This window comes from Genypterus blacodes, unplaced genomic scaffold, assembly GCF_046128005.1.
Source record: "Genypterus blacodes isolate CSIRO-AG114 ecotype Tasmania unplaced genomic scaffold, CSIRO-AGI_Gbla_v1 ptg000027l_1, whole genome shotgun sequence".
Lineage (NCBI taxonomy): Eukaryota > Metazoa > Chordata > Actinopteri > Ophidiiformes > Ophidiidae > Genypterus > Genypterus blacodes.
In genome coordinates, this window is record NW_027466840.1 from 3,842,085 (window position 1) to 3,863,273 (window position 21,189).

A 21,189-nucleotide genomic window follows, 5' to 3' on the forward strand; every position below is an offset into this window, starting at 1 on the left:
CTGTTTTGGAGGGGTTTTAGGCTTCTGAGAGTACAGGCTGTTCCAGCACAAGCTGTTCATATAGTGTTCAGCCCACACATACGTACACACACACATCATCTTTTTGCATTGTGTTTAATGGTTCCCATAGGCCGGAGCTCTTATCACGCTGTGTCCTGGTTGGTCGTGGTCCTGAGCAGAACAGGTGCAGGGCTGCGTTAAATATTGGCATAAAGCTCTGGGATACATGCACACACAGCCTGCAGCTACATGCCGGCACACACACACACGTTGCTGCGTCTGGTGTAATAACGCCGTAAATGTCAGGGCGGGAATCTGGTTCATGTTTTGACTGTCTCTCCAAGTTTGAAGCCCAAAATCTCACCTTAATGAGTTTAGAAATCAAGCTGAGATGCTTCATGTCTTCTTACATTCACCTGTTATTGAAAATGCAGACTAATGAATCCTCTGCCGTCACCTCTGGATGCTCTATTATCCAATACTCAAAGAAGACACCTGGAAGTGGGGATTACAGCCGAATACGCTATCTCACATCCACAGAGAGATAAATGAAAAGACAGACTCACATACACACACACACACACACACACACACACAGGCGCACACAGGCGCACACACACACAGGGAGGAGGTTTTGGCAAAGCAAAGCAGCGGCAGATTCACAGTCCGGAGCGTGAGCGTGGGCACAGCACACAAAGAAGCATGAACGCCTCGACTTCCACATCAGCTATTTCTAGTTTCCTCCCATTAAAGGAGAAACTCTGGGCTGTTAGCTACATGACAAGACACACACACACCAAGGAGAAGGCAAATATTGGCGTCTACACACCCACACACACACCTGGCGCACGATACTGAGCGGTAAACAACAGGCTGGGTATCTGTGTGGCAGGCTCGCCCATGCAAAGCACTTTGCAAATAGCCGACGGGTTTGTTTGTTTGCATGATGTGTTTGTGTCAAGGGAGAAAGAAGGGAGTTTGAGTCAAGGTGGTTGCCCTATATTCCAAGGGCAACAGGGGTGAAACTGTCAAGGATATAGGTTTTTGTTGTCAGCGGCGCGGTTTGTAAGGCGCTGATGCCGGGGGGGCGAAGCTCTGAGGGCGGGCAAAGGGCAGGAAGCTCTGTGATTTTCATTGGCGCTAGGAAATAAAGAGGGAACAGTATGTACAGAACAGTGAAAATGTGTTTAGCACCCGGAGATAAAACTACAGCTGTGGTTTCTGCCTGTGTGTGTGTGTGTGTGTGTGTGTGTGTGTGTGTGTGTGAAGGGGGAAATAAAGTGGGAGCAGCATGTACAGAACAGCCAGCTTTTCTATTTGTGAACCTATAGGAGCAGGACGAGAAGCAGAACCGCAGAAACACACACACGCCACCAAGACAAGCAGACAGGAGGATTAACTTTACATTTCCTTCATTCATCTCTATTCACAAACGAGCCGAGGCAGGTTTTGATGTCTGCACGCCAGCAGGCCGCGCCTCCTCCTCGCCGCCAGCCAGCCCGGCCAACAAAACATCACACCTGTCCTCATTTCATCTCAACCTCCATGTTTACAGCCAACAGAGCGTCCGCTGCCCCTAGCATGTTTGTTTGTTTACATCCTAACCAGGCTGTCTATAGCCCCGGAGCGGAGGGGAAAGGTTAGCGGCAGAGCTATTAGGTTTTACGTGGATGCTTTGCATTTGCAGCAAAGGCCTCTGAATGTAAAAGCAAAGCACCCGGGCGAAAGTCGTGTTCTGCATACTGGAAGGACGGAGCGTCAACATTTCCATAATGTAGCGATTAGCTCTCTGTTAGCGTCTGGACAGAGGTGATTGGGATTCTTTACATAATCTGATTTCAGTTGAAGCTGCGGTTGGTTTGGAGGATTTTTTAAAGCGTTTTCAGAAAGTGACTCATCAGTGGGCGAGTGTGAAGCCCCGGCAACAAACAAACGTCCCAGTGCTGCTTTGTTTCTGTGCTTTTACAGGGAATCAGTACACACACGACATCATACATACCGCATACATCTGTGTGTGTGTGTGTGTGTGTGTGTGTGTGTGTTGGTGGAATTGTGATCCATACTGGTTTAGAACAATATCTGCCTGTTTCTGAGACAATGACTCATACACACCACCCACACACACATATTGTATGCCTGAATTATTGAATACATCTTTTTATTGCATCACACTGGAAACGCACACAGTTGTTTTGAGGGGCGGATCAGTTTAGTTCTCAACACAACCTCAAAGTTTTGAATTTAGACAAAACATGAGCCCTAAATGTACCTGCTGTGTGTGTGTGTGTGTGTGTGTGTGTGTGTGTGTGCGTGTGCGTGTGAGTTGCTCAGGTACTCGACCTGGGTGGGTCTCGGTCACGGGTGTGTCAGTGGGTTAAAGGTTCCTTTTATTGCGCTCTATTTCTGGCCTTGACTTGTTTCTTACTAATGCTCTTAAGTTCCCTCTTCCCACACTCCTGTGCGCTCCTGCACACACACACTCCTCTGCCGACTGTTTACACTGAACTAATCAAAACATTCCTCTCCCTAAAGTCCGTCCACGCCCTGAAACTGCTCTCGCCCACTCATTCTCCTCAGCTTGTTCCGGTGTTGGTCACGGTACAAACAGAGTGAAGAGGGCATGACCGACTTCAATGGCCGCCGTCTTCACACACACACACACACGCTACGTCATAGTAATCTGTGGTGATGTGTCTTTTTGGCATGTGGACAATTTTTTCTTTACTTTTGCGCTTCAGCAGAAAATAGCCACAACACAGAGCGAGGCAGGATGTTTGGAGTTGGGTTCGATGTCAACAGCTTTTGTCAGTAAACGGTGGAGATCGTGACATGTTGTTTAGTCTAACAAGAACAAGGGGAGCTATTAGGGGCCATGGCAGTCCCAGTGGTCCCCACCCCCTTCCCCTCGGTCGTGTGTGTCTCACCTCGCCTGCTATGGTATATATTTACCCCCCCCCCCCTCCCCTTACTTCTCTTTTTAATTTGCCATATCCACACACACACGCTACACACTTGTTTCGTCTGCAGGATTTCTGGGTAACTTTGCCTCGGTGACGCCATCTGGCTTTATTTAGCAGAAGATTGGAGTTTTCCGACAGCAGTGATTACAAGTACACTAGAAACAAAACAAGGTAAGGAAACTCTCTCAGATCTCTGGAGGTAAATCCACACACACTGAAGTAGCCTAAGCTGCAGCCTGGGGGGGCTTTAGGCCATTAAGCCTCTCAAAGCTGCAGCCAAACCACGGCAAACAGCTTTGAACCAGACTTGCTCTTCTCTCTCACACATCAGCTGAATGTAACAATCTCGCCTCACGCAATGTGAAGAAGCTGAAGATGCTGCTGAACCTGAGCGACCCGGCGACAGGAAGGTCAAGCGAGACGTATTCCAGCCAAAGACTCACAGTTCTCAGAAAGCAACATCTCGTCTAATCTCTGCGTGTGAATGAGCTGCTGATGTCACTGGGGGAAATTTCCCCTCCGGAGTGTGTGTATGAGCAGACAACAGCTCAGCGTATGTGTGCGTAAACACAGACAGCCCCAACACCACACACACACATATACACATGCTGCTGGGTGGAGGAGAGGTCCCAAGCTGAGGCCCAGGAAGGTTTTCACAGGGGGTTTAAGTCCAAATGACACCCAGTTTACTTTGATAACTGCTAACTGACCAGTGAACAGGAAGCTGAGGCTCCTTTTTGCAGGAGAGTGATTAGCCAACCCAGGTTTAGTTCAGGGCTCAGATAGACTGTGTCCCCTCTTGGTCAGTCATAGTGTGAGTGCAGTAAGAAGATGGGGCACATTAGCTGATTTTCTCTCTCTATCCTCTGCTCATATTACATCCCATGACTGGACTGACCACTTCTCTGGCCTGTGGGCTCCACACCCTTGAGTGAGGGGTCCTCAGCTACTTTTCAGCTCCTTGGCACCTGATCTGTCTCAACAATAGACTGCTTCTCGCCCAGAGGGACACCGGGGTGTGTCCACCTGCAGGGCTCCATCTGCCATCTGTCTCTCTCTGCCTGTCTCCCTGTCTCTGTCTAGCATGTTGTTTACTAATGCATGACTGTGTGTGTGTACTGCCTTGCATGCCTTTTTTTGTACCTCTGCGTAATACGACTGGAACTTCCTATGCAATCTCTCTTGGAAGTGCCTCTCCCTAGGTTTTCTTTATTTTTTCCTTAATAAATTAAATTAAGGTTTTCTCTGGAGTTTTTCCTCGTCTTCCCTGAGAGCTTTGGGCGGGGTGGGGGATTTTCCTGATGTTGTGGGTCTGTAAAGCCCATTGGGACATGTGTGATATTGGGATTTACAAATCAAATGGACTTGACCTGACTTGACTCTGCAGGCTGCCCCGTTTGCAGCGCTCAGACCTGTAGCCTCGTCCCCCCTGCGGGTGCTGGTCTGTGTAGGAGGACAAGGACTCCAGGGAAGTGAGACTGAGAGAATTAAACAAACAACATCAGACAATATAATCAATAACTCTTATGAAGAACATTATGTGCTCGCTGCTTTAGAATCACCAGGGATACACAAACACACTCTGAAGGTTCAGTGTTCATGTGAGTGTTCGTGAAGTCAAATAGCAGGAGGCGTAGGCAGGTGGTAGGTACATTCCATATCTGTGTGGAATGTACAGCAGCTGCATATGAAAACAAAACGGTAGACAGTTTTGCAGACTGGAAGACAAATCATTACGTGCCCAGGTTTGAGCTTCAACCTGCAGCTTTAATAGTGCAGGAATTCATGACACAGAAACGATAGCGGAGGCTTGCACGTAATGGTTTCTCACACCGTGTCTCTGCCTCCGCCTACGCGTGAAGCACACTGGCTACAGAGCCTAGAAAGGTGCAGACGGCCACGTGTCCAACTTGCTTAATCGTGGATAAAAGGGAGTACAACCTTCATAGGAAGTGTGTACAGCTGAGCGTAGAAGTCACCTGCGACTGTGTGTGTTACCGTATGCATTTGCCATTCACCTCTTGGGATGAAGTGAACATGGACGACCTCTGTAATTTGGTCCTGTGTTGATCTCTCCTGGGATCAGAAGTTGAGGCGGATTAGAGTTACAGATCAAAGTGGCCTGTGTGTGTGTGTGTGTGTGTGTGTGTGTGTGTGTGTGTGTGTGTGTTTGTGTTCCAGCTTGCATCTAAATGACAAACCTGAAACGTGAAAGGTCTCATTAGAATTCAGGGATTCATCGGAAAAATGGATGTCACACACACACACACACACACACACACACACACACAGTAGCTAAATCCTTATTTAGCTGAGCTTAAACACAATGACCTAATAACTGAAACCAGTCCGACCCACAGAATCTGAACTTTGTAGACACGTAGATGTATGTATGTATGTATGCATGTATGTGTATGTAATTTTTCTATGTATATTTTAACAATCTTGTCAATTTAATGCCACATTGCAGGGTTGCCAGGTTGGTTTATGTTCTCTAAATGGGCATTCTCATATTATTAGTTTATTTATTAGTTTTTAAATGCGATTTAACTCAATAGGAGTGTCTTTTTCCTGAAATCCAAGGGGAAATTCCTGTTGATGAGTTTATTTTGTTACCAACTTTCTGGTAGCTGTTAAGTCCCTACACTTTATCTCTTATTTCACTGTCAGCAGCCAAGTTTACTTGAAATGATGTCTGACATCCTGCCAAAGAGGAGTCGACAGCCAACAGAACAACAAATATGAAGTACTGTGTTTATAGCCCGCTGACAGCTCATGAATCCCTTTAGTGTGTATTGCTTTAATGCTCTTAAGAGCAGAAGATCAGGGTTACATACGCGAACACAACATTTTAACACAAATTATACACACATTTGGCATACAAGGTTGTTTTTTTAAAAGTTCATAGTAATGTCATAAAAAGCTGGTGTGAGAAAAGTGTATCTTGAGCCATGAATAGCCGTGTGTCATGTATGTGGAAAGGTCACGGGTCTGCGAGTGCACATGTACAGCACAGCGTGTACAGCAGCAATACTCAAGAGGAAACAGAAACACTGAGCTGTCCTTTCTAAAAGACGGTTTGGACACTCTTGGTCACTTTGTCTTAGGGTCACTTGACAAACTTCTGTGGACGTGTGTGTGTGTGTGAAATGCGGCAAGTGTGTGATTTGACAGTTTGACGAGAGCGAGCCGAGGAGAGATCAGCGACAGGATGGAACTGAGAGCTGTGAAGCTGAGAACATGCTAATGAGGTCAGCCACACACACACACACACACACACACAAGCTGCACGTACTCCGCCAGTGGCTCTCTCATCTACAGTCCTGTGGTGAGTGGGTGAAGAGTACAGGCTGACATTTTGGGTCAACTCCCGTACACATGGTGGTTGTGTATCAAATCCTCATGCACTCTGGGTCCCTGAACAGTATTTGTGCATTTTCCAGAAATATTTGCAGAAATATATTGTATACTTGCGGGTGTTTTGGTTGAAATTGGTTGTTTTGCTCTTGTGGTATAATATCCACCTTACTCAGAGCCAGGTGATGTCATGACAGACACTAAGATGGCAGTTAAATTGGCTTATGGAGTGTTTTGGTCTGAGCCAGTTTGTTGGTTATGACAGGACTGACACGGTCACGCCCTCGTTAGCCTCCAGGCAGCAGGGCCGTCGCCTCATCGCTCGTCAACCAATCTGGTGAAGCGGAAGCTGGAACATCGTGTACCAAAACACCATCAACGCCACAATGAGAGCGGAGGCTTGTTTTTCTTTCTTCTTGACGGGTCAGTTCTGGACGACCCGATTCTCTGCCGGCCTGACCTGAGATACCAGGTCACGGCCTGCTCATGTGCACCCCTGCGCACATGTTAGAACGCTCAGGAGAAAGTCCAAATGTCTCGCCATATCTCCTGCGCTTCAAGAAAACCCCAAACAAGACATCTGATCAGTGACATATACTTTAATACAGCTGCTATGTGTGTGTGAGTGTGCATTCAGAGAAGAGAATGCATAGGAATGAACATTATGATCACACACGTTTGTTGACTATCTAAAGTGTTATTAAAGAGGAACTGGTGATGACATTAAGATAAGACTTGAACAGTTAAAGTTAGACATTTATTGGACACTGCTGCCCCCACTTGTTCAACAATGGTAACAGCTTCTACTCCCACATCAAACAAACAGCCATAACAACTAATGGCTGCCATTTCATCCTCATGTTTGATCACTGAGCACTACGACGACTCCAGCTGCCTCTTGAGCTCTGCTACCTGCCTCTCCATGTGGTGAATCTCTGCAGATGTTTGCCTGATGGAAGAGTAAGAGCTCAAATGAAACATGTGTAGAAGCAAAAGAGAAGAGTTATGATGAAGAATTTGGACGTAAACACACAGAGGGTCATGAGTGTTGTACTTGTGCCGTTCCTCTCTACCTGTGGACGGCCTGGGCTTTGCTTAGTTGGCAATGGAGACGCTTCACGATGGCTTCGTACCGCCTGTTCTGGATCTTTACAAGCAAACACAGAAAGAAGATTTAGTTTCCGTATCTGTTCAACTCTACTAAGTGTCCGTCTATCCATTTCCTCACCAATACCTCGATGTCTTTCTTGATCTGTGTGTGCGTCTCAAACTCTTTGCACAGTCGCTCTCTCTTCTCAGCCACTGTCTTCCTCAGGGCGGCGATCTCCCCTTTCAAAGCGTCGCTCTCTCTCTGTTGACAGGAATGAGGACATGAATGAAAGAAGCCAACAAGCCATTAAAGGAACAAACCCTCAGTTTCATTCTTCACCTTTGCCACCTGAACTGTGTTTCCACGTGGGTTCTCCAGATCTCCCCTCAGCTCCTCCTTCCTATGTGTCAACATCCGGACCAACGCTCTCTTCTCCTCCAGTGTTTTGTGGGCCTCTGTCTGGAACGCGGTGTGCAAAGTGACAGCCCTGTGAGTCTCCATCTTGTCTCGGTAAGCGCTGTAGCCTGCCAGCGCCACGTGAGCTTTCTCCTGCTCATCGTCTATGGAAAGCTGCAGCTCTGTGCTTTCCCTTGTGACAGATGTGCACTGGTCCCAAAGGAGACGGGAATGCCGCTGCAGATGCTCCAGGTCGCCCTCCAGCTTCAGGATCTCCCTCAGGTTGGACCTCAGCTCCAGCTCTGTCGCTTCGCCTCGCTTCTCCACATCTGTCACGACTGCCTGGAAGAGTTGAAGTAAAGTCAAGATGTAATGGATGCAGGTTATATCTCAGCTGCAGCAAATGAGGATGAAGATTAACCTGCAGGGAGCAGAGTTCTTCCCGTTTCTCCTTCAGGGCCTCATTCTGAGTGTAACCATGTTCACTGATGTCACTTGCTGCTTTGCTCAATCCAAACTCAGACTCCTGCTGGGCTCCTGGGAGGGGGACACAAGTGTTAAAGCTCATGAGCAGTTTGTCCAAAAAAGCAGCTGAACATGAACACAGTTTGCTTAGTTTAACACTCACAACTCACTTACTCAGCACTGGACAATTAAGTTTCCACGCTATTTTACTGTAATAAACAAAGGGCTAACTGAGATGTGGCTAAGCTAGTAACATTCAAAGTTTGTCTAGTAGCTAATTAATCAATAAATACTTTAATTAAACGATAATAACGCTAATTTAAACATTTTTTTATTTCTTAGTTAGCTCCAGCTGCTGAAACAATCACTCTAACATAACGTTGTTTGTATGTTTGTCATTTAATGTGTAAAGTAACATTTTACCGTCTTTACTGGCTCTCGGGTTAGACATTTTATGACGTCACAGCACCAAACCATCAAATCAAAACTGTCAATATAAACACGACTCGTGACATTTAGACTTTTTTTTCACGAAATATTACAACTACATGTCGACTTCTTTTTGGGGGAAACATTACAATTTATGCGTATAACATTTGAACTTTTCCCCCCCGGAAAATATAGTGATTTTATTCTCGTAACACTTCAACATTTCTCTGAAAATATTACAACGCAAGGCTCAAAAACTCTCTTTTGGAATGTATTATGGAGCTTATGATTCGGATTTGTAAAGAAGTAAAAGTAACTGCAGTATTTGCGACAATATGCATACTACGTTTCCCAGAATGCATTAGTAAAGGTGTATAGGTTCCCCATGTACTTCCGGTTTATGCCCTGTCATTGAACGCCGCATGAGTCCAAAACACAGACACGCGCGTGTGTAAACAAACATTAAATTAACTTTAATGTGAAGGCGCCGCTGTGTGAACGCGGCCGGATGTGGCTCCGTCGCTGTGTTAGGCTGTGCAGAGGAGGATGGAGGAGCGGGGAGGCGCCCCTACGCGCCCGCCGGTGTCACTCTGGTTTGGGGGACTTATATGGGGACGAGTCGGTGCGGACGTACCTGCGGCGGCTCATGGAGGAGTACGGCGAGGTGAGGACGAAGCTGCAGCGGATGCGTCTGAGCGAAGCGGAGCGGAAAGAAGCGAGTGAGAGACACGCCGAGCTGCTGCCGCTGGCTCGGGTGTTCCAGAGGGAGGAAGAGGCGGGTAGAGAGCTGGAGGAGCTCTCAGCCCTCCTGACTGAAGGTTCTTCTGGATCCAAAGAGGAAGATGAACAGATGACCCAGCTGTTGAAAGAGGAAAAGGCAAAGATCTCACAAAGGATTGTAGCCTTGAGAAAAGATGTAAGAATACAAATCCTTCAGTGAAGTACAAACAAACAGGGATGTGTTACTGACTCTCATCTGTGTCCAGCTGATGAAGGTTTTGGTGCCCTCTGACCCTCTGGACTCCAGTGATGCTGTGCTGGAGGTCGTGTCTGGACGGACTACAGGAGGCAAGTGACCGAGGCCATTATGAAGTGATGATCTTTACCTTCGTCACGTTCTAATTATGGCTTTGTGTGGTTTCAGGCGACATCTGTCAGCAGTTCACCACAGAGATGTTTAACATGTACCAGGGCTTTGCCTGTCTCAAGGGTTGGGACTTTGAGGTTTTGAACTACACACCTGCTGACTATGGTGAGGCTGCTCATCTAAAGTCACTGAAGCATACCTGATATTTGTATATATATACATTATTATACCCAACATTACATAACCTGGATTCCAGAAAACCAAGGCTCGGTGATTTGGAAGTATTTAGAACCACTGTGTGTCATTCTATCATAGAATCATATATAAGTGTGTGTGTCTCAGGTGGTTTGCACCATGCAGCAGTAAGAATGGCCGGGAAGAATGTGTACAGACATCTGAAGCATGAAGGAGGCACACACAGGGTGCAGAGGATCCCTGAGGTGGGCCTCTCTTCCAGGATGCAGCGCATTCACACTGGAACCATGACCGTCATCATCCTCCCTCAGCCCGTCCAGGTTCGCTCTTCGTCTTTTTCAGCTTGTTGAACAATGGGAATGTTTGTGGGTTCTGTTTAAGAGCCTGTTTCTGTCTTTAGTTTGACGTCAGCATTGATCCAAAAGACCTGCGTATCGACACATTCAGGTCTCGGGGGGCCGGAGGTCAGAGTGTCAACACCACAGACAGTGCTGTGCGCATCGTTCATCTTCCCACAGGTAAAGGATTCTAGTGGAGATCTGAACCGTGTTGACTGTCATTGCCAGCGTCCATGATGTTCTCTCCTCCCTTTAGGTATTACAGCAGAGTGTCAGCAGTCTCGCTCTCAGCTCCGAAACAGAGACACGGCCATGCAGCTGCTGAGGGCGCGCCTCTACCAGAGTGTCACGGGTAAAGAGACCAAGCAGAGGCACACGGCACGGAAACAGCAGGTGACCAGATTCCGTTTAACCTGTGTACCCTGACACCTTGCACGGTCTTTTCTCCGAACGTTGTATTATGTGCTCCAATTATTCTTCCTTACATTTCCCTAACTATAGGTGGGAACTCGTTCCCAGTCGGAGAGGATTCGCACCTACAACTTCAGCCAGGACCGCGTCACTGACCACAGAACGGGCTATACCACCAGAGATATCAAGGTGAGAATGGCAGAGTTGGAGTCAGGTTTTATTCTATTTGTACCTTTGGTTTCCTGACACATGCCTGTTATGTCCCATGTGTTGTGGTCCGTGTGTAGGAGTTCATGAGAGGAGGGGAGGCCCTGGAAGATCTGATCTCTGATGTACTTGAGCATGCAGAGAGAGAGGCTCTGATGGACTTAGTGGAGAGCAGCAGCCGCCTGAAACCACCAAAGTCTGGAGAGTCTGTGGACTGACATCTTCACAACCTGTCAAGTATCCAACGCATCCATGACACAAAGACAAACCACAGACTCTTGAATAAGTCATTTAAGATGTTATTTTTGTAATAAAACATTTCAATATATGTATTGTGTCATGTAGAAGTGATGATTCATCCTTTAGACGTCTTTATGTCCATTAGCTGCTGTCAATCCAGTAAAAATCACACAGCTTCAGTTTCTGCCAAAAACTATTTAACTCCTACAATCAATCACATATTGAGCTTAAAAAATGATCGTTTAATTTAATTTGACAAAAATGACCATGACATTTCCAATAGTAGGCTTAAAGAGAAAAACATAAAAAAATACAAAAGAATTCTCAGTTAACTCTGCGAATGTTCAGTATGTCTGTCAACAGACTACAAGAGAACAACAGCTGGATATTGTCCAATGCTGAAAGAAAAAACAGCAACAGTAAAACAATTCAGATTTTCTCATGATGGGAGGAAAAAAAAGTTCCTAAAAAGTTTTTAGGTTTAGAAAATAATCTTAAAATCCTAAATCTAAAAATGTGGCTTGAGTGTGTGTCTCAGTCGTCGTCGTCCCTCCGCCGGATGCTCCTGGATTTGCCGTTTGCCATCTTGCTTTTCCTGAACGAAGTCGGTCCTCCTTCGGTGCCCAGGGAGGTGATGATACGTTCCCTGAACTTGGGTTTGGGCTCCGGCGGAGGCTCCGGCGGTCCACTGGTGCAGACCTCCTCAACCTTGGGCAACTGCAGGTCCACCTTCAAACTGGTGAGGAAGGAAGAGAGGAAGAATACCAGCGTATCAGATCTGTGAGCGCCGCATCTGTACATAACAACATCTGATCTATCGAAGATTTCTCTCCATCTGCACATAAGACACTTACTATGGATCCACCTCCTCCTTAATCTTTTCCCAGGCTCCATATGGGTTGGCTTTCCTTTTGTACCGTATCACAGGTACCACCTTCTCCTCCTCAGGTTCAGGTCTCAGACTTTGACTCTGGGTATCTTCCTCTCTCTTCTTCTCTTCTGTATCCTCTTTAGGAGTGTTCCTGCTGGCTTTGTCCTCTCTCTCGTTTTCTGAGGGTTCTGCCTCTGCATTCCTTTTCTGAAAACAGCAAATAGGGACGGTGGAGGAGTCTTAAAAGTAGGAAAAGATTGTTTTCACAGCATCCTGATGAAGACAGCTGAAGCTAAGTTCCTTCACCAATAAAACTCGTCTCACCCTGAGGCTGATCTTTGGGACGCCTGACTCCTGACCATCTCGTCCGGCGTCCTGGGCGTCCTGCTGAGAGGCCGGGGCCCCGTTGGAGGTTTCCTCCCCAGCTGGGAGCGGCTCAGGCTGTGGGCTGGATGCCTCCGCCTGACTCTCTCCCTCTTGGCTGCGCCCAGATTCAGCCGCCTCGCTAGGAGGAAAGTCTGCAGGTCTTTCCCAGCTGGACTCTGTGGGACACATGGAATGTTAACACAGGACCTAAGGGTGGCGCTATAGGTCTTAAGGGAGGGAGACAAATTTCACAACTATTTACAGTTCCCAAGGCTACAATAGAATTACATTGCAGAGTAATATTAAAAATCTAACAACGCTTGGCCTCTAATTCAATGAAACCATGGGACCTGAAATAATACACACTCTTCAATGTTTTCTTCTTCAAACTCACCTCCAGTGTCTGAGTTGTAGTAGTAGGTATATCCATCAGGACTGACAGCTTCCTTCCAAGTAGCGCACGAGGGCTTCTACAGATGAAACAAACATGAACTTAGGGATGGAACACACTGAAGCTCCTACGACCCACACAGGATAATAACTATGTTTATCAAAAAAGCTACTTTGAATTATAAAATGCTTGGAGACCAAAGAATTAAGAGAAATAACCTCATTCTGTCCTGCAGAGTTCTGCAGAGTCTGAGCAGAGTCTGAGCTCCCTCCTTGGAAACCCTCTGGATTTTCCCACTTGGATTCTGAAGCACAAGAACACAAGACGAGAGAAGATAACGCAACAGGCAAACGTGTCACCGCAACCTGAATGTAATGAAACACCGGATTTGTTTTTTACACGTTGGTTCAGTTCAAAGAGCAGCTGATATCACCACATCCTCACCTCCAGTTCTTGTGTTGTAGTAATACTTGTGTCCATCATCCGACGTTCCTTCAACCCATGTTTGTGCCGGCGGAGGGCCACGATGTTTATATGGATGTTTGCCATGTTCTTTCTTTTGTTTTCTTTTGCCCTTTTGCTGGCCCTGGGGCTGTCGCTGGGCCTGGGAGCTGGCGTGGGGGCCGAGCTGCGGACCAATCTGTGTCCGTGCTCCGGTGGGAGGGCGTGCCTGGGTCTGAGTCTGGGTCTGGGTCTGTGCTAGTGCTGGTGATGGTACCGGTGCAGCTGTTGGTGCTTGGAAACCTAAAACCAATCCACATTTTAAAAAGACACATTTAGTCATAATACGAAGAGCAAACGGTCCTGGGTCGTTCCCGTGAGCTGTCACACAGATACCTGACTCTGTTGCCATTCGTTTCAGATCTTCCTCGTACGCCTTCATTGCCGCTTCTTCCATCGCTGCAAACTCTTTGGACATCCGCTCTTCCTGTTTAACCTTTTCGATGCTCTTCTTTTTAATCTGCAGAAAGAAAGACAGGTTAAAGAAAGACAGGCTTAATGGCGGCTGATAGTGTGTCATGTCGTAGAATTTAAAGTAGTGTGTGCATGTGTGTAATGTAGATGATTGTAAGGTTACCTCCGAGATTTTGGCAGCAACATTTTCTTTATGATTCTTGCCTCTTTCATGGAACTCAATACTCTGCGGAGAGAAGTCAATATGAGATCAATCACGCCGACAAACTGCTAAACCGAACAGTAATGTTTTCATCTGCTTACAGGTTTGTTGTCTGCTATCCAACACTTGCAGTACTGACAGAACTTCCTCGGTTGTGATTTCCAATAGTCAGCCCTGAAAAAAGCACAGAAACGTTACTATTTCTATCAAATATTACAAAATAGAATCTGCCTTAGCATGAGAGGCTAACGTGGCTAACCACTCACGTAGCACGCTCACGTTCGTGTATTAGCGGCTGTAGCGTTTATAAAAACAGCGAATTCATATCTTTACTCACATTTTGCCGCTTAGTGTGGAGAAACGAAGTGGCTAAAGTAACTTTCAACGAGCAGCAGCGGTTTCACACATTTCTTGAACGACAACACTGTCCCTTGCTGATGACATCACCAACCAGCGTCGTTGCCCCCCCAGTCGCCGAAAAGCAACTGAGCTTGTTTAGCTTGTTACGAATAAACGCGCACGTAATTTGGTTACCCTCGAGCCCGTCTTAGATAAATTGGAACAACAGAATTTATCACGTAATTTGCACTAATGTGTAATTTATCTCAAGAAGCGGCCTTAAATCGAATGTCAATAAAACTACAGCCGAGAGGCGTCGCTACAACATCGCGTCATCACTATGGGCCCAGGGCAGAATGACGTCAGTGTCGCGCGTCCACCTGAGCCTGACCCGCCGTCCGTCTTTGGTTGATCCTCCTGCAGATCTGTCCCCCCCTGCTCGTCCCGGCGCAGAGGCTGCACAAGCCGCCTATGAACGGCACCATGGCCGCTTCTTCGAGCCGGATCATGCTGGGGCCGCTAGTCGCTGCTATCGACCAGGGGACGAGCTCCACCCGCTTTCTGGTGAGGCTCAGCGGCTTGAGTCACCCGGTGCATGCCGCTAGTTAGCCGTGTTGTCATTTCATCTCTTAATTACTCAAAACCTTCGTGAACTGCGTGCGCCCTTAAGTATTCATCTGCTATTCTAAATCAAACCTGAAGTTTTTAACGACAATGACTTTCGCTGACCTGTAGGCATTTTGTTTTAAATGTAATGTTAGCTGACATAAATCATAACTAGCTTTTTTCGCTATGTTGCGTTCAGGGCTGCTTGTAAACGTGCCATTAAGTGAACCTCCCCCAGCCAGGCCCTCAATTCTATCTATAACATTTTAATAACATTACATTCAACATGTTTTGTGGATGAGAATCGTTACAGTTGTACCGATATTATTATATTAACTTCAATGAATGCATTTATAAACTTTAATTATAATCTGCCACAATGGATTTGTTAGAACGTCACACAAACAATAATGTCACAACCCCCAGTTTGTCTGTTTGTTTTTATACATATCCATTCACTTCCATGCTCAACAAACTCGCCACAAATATTAAATCCCCGATTGCTGTCAATGAAATGTTAGATTTTGATATCCGCTTTTCTCCATTTTACAAGCGTCCATCATTAAGTCTTTATTTTCCAGCAACACCTAAAGGCAACATTACATTCCTGACCTTGAGGGAGATCATTTCATTAGTTGTTACATATAACACACACACAGACAGACACACACACACACACACGCACTTCCTTATTGGGTGTGGTTGCAGTGAATTCACATGAGTCACTGCTCCTACCTGCCAAACGTGTAACAAGACACACTTGAGCATTTTTCAAATGCTTTAACATCGCAGGAACAACAACACAGCACAACACACTACAAGCATATTACTGTTGATGATTTAATGAAAAACCTCACCTCTTTGTTTCCCTCTTTTCAAGGTGTTTAACTCCAAAACAGCAGAGCTCCTCAGCCACCATCAAGTGGAAATCAAGCAGAGCTTCCCAAAAGAAGGGTAAGGACACAATCTGTCAAGCTGTGCACACAACTCAGGGATATGTGTGTGTGCGTGCTTGTGTTTTATTTATTATTTTGTGTGTGTCCCTCTCAGGTGGGTGGAGGAGGACCCCAAAGAAATTCTTCAGTCTGTGTACGAGTGCATGGAGCGCACGTGTGAAAAGCTCACTCAGCTCAACATTGACATCTCAAACATCAAAGGTATGTACACACACAGACACACACTCAAGCTGTTGTGGTTTACAGAATTTATTATCTTTGCTTGAACTGTTTGTTGTGTAGCTATCGGGGTGACCAACCAAAGAGAGACGACGCTGGTATGGGACAAAGAGACGGGGGAGCCGCTCTACAATGCCATTGGTAATCTCATTCTCATTAACAAAGATGATCAGATGGAGTTGGTTCTGCTGGTTTGATGGGTCTGATCTTGTTTCCGTCGTGTTTCAGTCTGGCTGGACCTTCGCACTCAGTCGACGGTGGAGAGGCTGATCAACAAAACTCCAGGGAGGAACAAGAACCACCTGAAAGTGAGCTTCGTCCCCTTGCCTCTGCCTTCAGTCCATCACACTGCTGAGCTGGGAGTGAATTCATGTTGTTGCTCAAGGGAACTTCTGTAGGATGGATAGATTCTCTTTTCTTTCTCCCCCTCTCCTGCAGCATAAGACGGGACTCCCCATCAGCACGTACTTCAGCGCAGTGAAGCTCCGCTGGCTGATGGACAACGTGGCCGAGGTGCACGAAGCCGTGGTCCAGCACCGGGCCATGTTCGGCACCGTGGACTCCTGGCTCATCTGGGTACAAACAAAGACTCCCCCCGTCGCCCCCGTCCCTCCCGTCCCCCCCGTCCCCCCAGTACCCCCTGTCCTCCAAACTTTAACCTCCCGTCACACGTTTGTACAGAGCTGACGTTTTGTCTTGTGTCTTTTAACTGCGGTTGTCCTACAGTGTTTGACAGGAGGGAAGTCGGGCGGCGTCCACTGCACGGACGTGACCAACGCCAGCAGGACCATGCTGTTCAACATTCACACCCTGGACTGGGACCCGGAGCTTTGCAAGTAATAATAGCTTCCTCAAAAAACGGCCATCATCCTACAAAAACCCACAAAGAAGCACATCGGCTGTAATGTCCTCTCCCTTTCCTCCTTTGGTGTCAGATACTTCGGTATTCCCATGGAGATCCTGCCCAGAGTGAGGAGTTCCTCAGAGATCTACGGCCTCATGGTGAGCGGGAACGTTTGCACCGTATTCCCGTCTGAAACCTTGCATGCGTCTCACTCAACAAACAGGCTTTTATTGTGTCTTATTTACGTGTTGAGATGGGACAGACGCTAATGTAACTTAACCTCAGTGAAGATTTCAGTCTGTTTGACTGCATGACGGCTGATCTGATGAGAAGTTGTTTGTTCTTGTGTGTGTGTGTGTGTGTGTGTGTGTGTGTGTGCCATTGTCTCCTCCTTCTCCTTGTCTTCGTCTTCTTCTTCTTCTTCTCCTCTCTCCTGGGTAGAGAATAGATTCTAGCCGGGTAAGTAAGGCTCCACGTCTGCTTCACCTCCCGCTGCTTCTTATCACTCACATGTCCACACCGCCCCCCAGTGGCTGTTTACCTGCATTACCCCGCCGTGAATCTCTTCACTCTTAGTCAGTTCTAATGAATTAAATCGCACAAATTCATAGATCAAAGTTGTGTTGTGACCTTTGTAACGCTCCTCCTGCTCAGTCAGCTTCATGTTTACTTCATTAGGAGTGAAGGTGTTTTGATTCTGGCTCCCGTTTTCCCACGGACGCCTCATGTTTCATGTTTTTGTCCTAAGTCTTTATTATTTGACTTCATGCCGTCAAATAATATGGGTGTAACAGTTCAAGCAGCGCAGCAGGGGGACTTGGCTGCTGCTCTTGAGTTACACAGTTGCATCGTTTCAAAACCTTGAAAGTTATCCTGTGAAAGTGCACAACAAAGGCATTTCAGAATTCTTTGCAAATTTGACTTCAGCATGAGGATCAAACACTGAATTCACTCATTTAACAGCGTTCTGAACTTTTGCTTCTGACAGAAATCGGGGCCTCTGACAGGAATCCCCATTTCAGGTGTAAGTATAATTTCCATTATCGTTTCCTTGTGTGTCTAATGGGGAATAACCCGGGCCAATCGTTTTGCCTTTTGCCCCCTCAGTGTCTCGGGGATCAGTCTGCAGCTCTGGTCGGGCAGATGTGCTTCCAGGACGGCCAAGCCAAAAACACGTAAGCGCCTGTGAGTGTGTGTGTGTGTAACCGCGGGAACCACTGAGGAGAGCAGAGCGGTTAATCTGTTTTGTTTTTTTTACGCCTTTACAGATACGGAACCGGATGCTTCCTGCTGCGGAACACCGGAGCCAAGGTACGTTCACTTACACCTCGTATTCTTCCATTCCGGTCTTGTAATGGATGCGGTGAACTCTGCACAGAACGCCTTTAAATGCTGTTTTGCAGCCCGTGATGTCCGAGCACGGCCTTCTGACGACCGTGGCCTACAAACTGGGTCGAGACAAACCCGCCTGCTACGCCCTGGAGGTAACGACAGGAACGTTCACACACCGAGCTCACAAACACTGGAGCCTGGAGTTTAAGTGGACTCAGGAGTGTGTGGGTGCTGTGTTTGCAGGGATCTGTAGCCATCGCCGGAGCCGTGGTTCGCTGGCTGAATGACAATCTGGGGATCATCAGCTCGTCTGAAGAGCTCGGTAACGGCACACACACGTCTTTATGCTCTTCAATCACTCATTAATGTTGAGAGGAGACGCTGTAATCTGCTCTCTGGTTCCTCTGCAGAGAAGCTAGCTGCGTCCGTCGGTACGTCCTACGGATGTTACTTTGTTCCTGCGTTTTCGGGACTTTACGCACCGTACTGGGAGCCCAGCGCCAGAGGGTGAGACACACGCACACACACAGTGTTTGTGCTGGAAACGTAGCCGACATGATGTTTGATCTCTTAAGGTCTCTCCGTCTTTGTCTCTTTGTCTCTCTCCCTCTCTCTCCCAGGATCATTTGCGGTTTGACTCAGTTTACTAATCGGAGTCACGTGGCGTTTGCCGCTCTGGAAGCCGTTTGTTTCCAGACGCGAGAGGTGAGAGCTTTTGCTTTTGTTTTGGCTTTAATACCAGAGAGAGAATCCTTTGCCGTTTTACAGCTTTTGTGGTGTTTGGACTCAGATCCTGGACGCCATGAATCAGGACAGCGGGATCCCGCTCACACAGCTGCAGGTGGACGGAGGGATGACGTCCAACAGGCTGCTGATGCAGCTGCAGGCGGACATCCTCTGCATCCCCGTCGGTAAGATGAACGCTCACACTAACATGCGGAGCCTCGCTCGTCCAGCTGCAGTGTGAATGAGTTGTGTTGACCGCTCTGTTCTCTCAGTGAAGCCCTCCATGCCCGAGACCACCGCTCTGGGCGCGGCCATGGCAGCGGGAGCGGCAGAGGGCGTGAGCGTGTGGAGCCTGAACCCCGAGGACCTGAGCGAAGTCACGTCGGAGAAGTTTGAGCCGCAGATCAACCCTGAAGGTACCGACCCAGCTACACACACACACACACACACACACACAATCAGGTGTGGCGTCCTTCTCTAAGCCGCTTTCCCGCTCTGATCTGTTCCTCTGGCAGAGAGTGAGTTCCGGTACGCACGGTGGAAGAAGGCGGTGCAGAGATCCATGAACTGGGAAACGACGGAGCCTGTTTGTAACGGGAACGGTAGGCGGAGCTAAACAACTGTCAGGGAAACTCTGTGGGTCTGTAGGAGGAAGGTGTGTGTGTGTACGGGACCTTGTGATGATTGAAGTCTTTTTGTGTCTTTGACGACCCAACAGCTGAAACGAGCATCTTCAGCAGCGCACCACTGGGCTTCTACATCATCGGCAGCATGCTGATGTTAATCGGAGCAAACTACATCACAGGTGTGTGTCTCTGTGTGTGTGTGAGTGTGTGTTAAAGGTCCACAACCTGTATGTGCATATGAAACGCTGACAATTGTTGTGTCTTTGCTTTGTTAAGGCAAATAAGAGGAAAGGGAGACGAACACGCTCTTCATCCCTCATCACCTTTTGCACTCTCTTCCACAATGCATTCCTGAAGATGAAGATGAAGAAGGGAGATGTTTCCTGTGAAAATCAGAGAATGAACGCCTGAATGAGGCTGTGGACTCTTTTTTGTTTTTTGTTTTTACATACGTCAACACATTTGTACATCAGACATGGATTCTAGAATGAGTGTGTGCGTGTGTGCGTGTGTGCGTGTGTGCGTGTGTGCGTGTGTGTGTGTGTGTGTGTGTGTGTGTGTGTGTGTGTGTGTGTGTGTGTGTGTGGAAGCTTCACAGTAGGCGGTCCAGCTTCTGTTCCCCCTGCTGGTCTCTGACCGGGTCTCATGATGACTTTAGTGCACTTTATATTTGCTCCTGCGTCCTGAGCTGTCTCACTCTCTCACTCTCTCACTCTCTCCCCTGTCATCTATGGAATCTTTGCGTCTGGTTGTAGAGGAAATAGGGGGGAAGCGGCAAAATTGAATGAACTTAAGGGTAAAAAGGTGAAGATGTGAAAGCTTTGCTGTTTGCTTTGATGAGTTCACAGTAGTAATTGATGTTTGACTGTAAGACTTTAACGGTGGTCTGGACTTTGGCACATTGGAGCTTCGGTTTCGTCGCATTTTCCTGCAAACAAGACGCACTTTTCTTTGTCTCCATGTTTAACGCGTTTGTTCTAAACTGATTACTTTGCAGGGTTGCAAGTACGACAAACAAACGGTCTGAAAGTGGTCGATAGTGGTGATGATGTCATTGTTGACGTGAGTAACTTTCAGTAGTTTCCATGTAAAACTAGAATTTTCAAGTAGCGTGAAGCGTCGCATCATACAGGCCATCTGTGATCTGCTAAAAGCTTGGGTAAATGTTTTATAATTTAATTGTAAACCGGAGGCGAGCGCTTTGTGAAAACGTCTGCCAGTCTTCCATGAACCTAAAATATTGGACTTTAAATCAGAGTTCCCCTTTAAGAAACACGAACTTGGGAGATGAAAATTGTGTCGTGTTCATCAATTATTTATTGAGCTGTGTGTGTGTGTGTGTGTGTGTGTGCGCATGACACTACACAAAGGCTCAAAGTGCTGTTTCCGGATGATGTGTATTTATGAATGTGTGTGTGTCAGACTGGTTTCACACTTGAGAAACAGACACTTAGAAAACTGATTGGAAGTATGACATCGTCAATAACACTCGTACCTGTAAGACCTGTAACTGTGAAATAGTTGTTTTTGATGATGACTCGTTTCACATCGCAACCCTTCAAATAAAAAAGTATCATCACAAAGGGACTCGTGTGTGTGTGTGTGTGCGTGCAATGAACCT

The 21,189-nt window shown here is 47.1% G+C and overlaps 4 protein-coding genes across 5 annotated transcripts; 2 read left to right on the forward strand and 2 right to left on the reverse strand.

Moving 5' to 3' along the window:
* Positions 1–7,060: 7,060 nt before the first annotated feature.
* ccdc122 (coiled-coil domain containing 122) lies at positions 7,061–8,440 on the reverse strand. Its single transcript, XM_076143866.1, has 5 exons — positions 8,225–8,440; positions 7,747–8,145; positions 7,552–7,668; positions 7,391–7,464; positions 7,061–7,266 (listed from the first exon to the last, which is right to left on the reverse strand). Exons 1-5 carry the CDS (start codon positions 8,369–8,371, stop codon positions 7,194–7,196), a joined length of 810 nt encoding a protein of 269 aa, XP_075999981.1. The 5' UTR covers positions 8,372–8,440; the 3' UTR covers positions 7,061–7,193.
* Positions 8,441–9,093: 653 nt separating this feature from the next.
* Positions 9,094–11,650, forward strand: mtrf1 (mitochondrial translational release factor 1). Its single transcript, XM_076143776.1, has 8 exons — positions 9,094–9,613; positions 9,684–9,765; positions 9,842–9,949; positions 10,127–10,299; positions 10,380–10,497; positions 10,574–10,710; positions 10,819–10,917; positions 11,016–11,650. The coding sequence occupies exons 1-8, from the start codon at positions 9,206–9,208 to the stop codon at positions 11,151–11,153; spliced, it is 1,263 nt and encodes a 420-aa protein (XP_075999891.1). The 5' UTR covers positions 9,094–9,205; the 3' UTR covers positions 11,154–11,650.
* Positions 11,427–14,508, reverse strand: wbp4 (WW domain binding protein 4). The gene is made up of 10 exons (XM_076143775.1): positions 14,258–14,508; positions 14,022–14,094; positions 13,882–13,944; positions 13,641–13,764; positions 13,248–13,547; positions 13,022–13,107; positions 12,807–12,882; positions 12,371–12,588; positions 12,030–12,253; positions 11,427–11,911 (listed from the first exon to the last, which is right to left on the reverse strand). Coding segments are annotated over exons 1-10 (1,368 nt in total). The 5' UTR covers positions 14,260–14,508; the 3' UTR covers positions 11,427–11,709.
* Positions 14,509–14,609: 101 nt separating this feature from the next.
* LOC142993123 (glycerol kinase) lies at positions 14,610–21,149 on the forward strand. Of its 2 annotated transcripts, XM_076143772.1 has the most exons (21): positions 14,610–14,823; positions 15,746–15,819; positions 15,916–16,022; positions 16,104–16,181; positions 16,269–16,348; positions 16,479–16,616; positions 16,767–16,876; positions 16,976–17,042; positions 17,326–17,343; positions 17,873–17,908; positions 17,992–18,059; positions 18,153–18,195; positions 18,288–18,368; positions 18,460–18,538; positions 18,627–18,723; positions 18,837–18,921; positions 19,007–19,127; positions 19,215–19,358; positions 19,458–19,544; positions 19,661–19,747; positions 19,845–21,149. In XM_076143772.1, exons 1-21 carry the CDS (start codon positions 14,731–14,733, stop codon positions 19,850–19,852), a joined length of 1,701 nt encoding a protein of 566 aa, XP_075999887.1. In that variant the 5' UTR covers positions 14,610–14,730; the 3' UTR covers positions 19,853–21,149. The 2 variants fall into 2 exon arrangements, with proteins under 2 accessions (XP_075999887.1, XP_075999888.1); XM_076143773.1 differs by lacking the exon at positions 17,326–17,343.
* Positions 21,150–21,189: the final 40 nt, after the last annotated feature.

Bases quoted from the DNA above. Each gene is read 5' to 3' on its own strand.
- mtrf1 (XM_076143776.1), top strand. From the start codon at position 9,206: ATGTGGCTCCGTCGCTGTGTTAGGCTGTGCAGAGGAGGATGGAGGAGC. The intron at 10,300-10,379 runs GTTCGCTCTTCG...TTCTGTCTTTAG, and splicing joins TCCTCCCTCAGCCCGTCCAG to TTTGACGTCAGCATTGATCC. The intron at 10,498-10,573 runs GTAAAGGATTCT...TCCTCCCTTTAG, and splicing joins CATCGTTCATCTTCCCACAG to GTATTACAGCAGAGTGTCAG.
- wbp4 (XM_076143775.1), bottom strand. The intron at 13,765-13,881 runs GTAACCTTACAA...TTCTTTCTGCAG, and splicing joins TTGCTGCCAAAATCTCGGAG to ATTAAAAAGAAGAGCATCGA. The intron at 12,883-13,021 runs GTTATTTCTCTT...TTTCATCTGTAG, and splicing joins ACTCTGCAGGACAGAATGAG to AAGCCCTCGTGCGCTACTTG.
- LOC142993123 (XM_076143772.1), top strand. From the start codon at position 14,731: ATGAACGGCACCATGGCCGCTTCTTCGAGCCGGATCATGCTGGGGCCG. The intron at 18,539-18,626 runs GTAACGGCACAC...GTTCCTCTGCAG, and splicing joins CAGCTCGTCTGAAGAGCTCG to AGAAGCTAGCTGCGTCCGTC. The intron at 18,922-19,006 runs GTGAGAGCTTTT...GTTTGGACTCAG, and splicing joins TTTGTTTCCAGACGCGAGAG to ATCCTGGACGCCATGAATCA.
- ccdc122 (XM_076143866.1), bottom strand. From the start codon at position 8,371: ATGAGCTTTAACACTTGTGTCCCCCTCCCAGGAGCCCAGCAGGAGTCT. The intron at 8,146-8,224 runs GTTAATCTTCAT...CAACTCTTCCAG, and splicing joins AAGAACTCTGCTCCCTGCAG to GCAGTCGTGACAGATGTGGA. The intron at 7,669-7,746 runs GTGAAGAATGAA...TCCTGTCAACAG, and splicing joins ACACAGTTCAGGTGGCAAAG to AGAGAGAGCGACGCTTTGAA.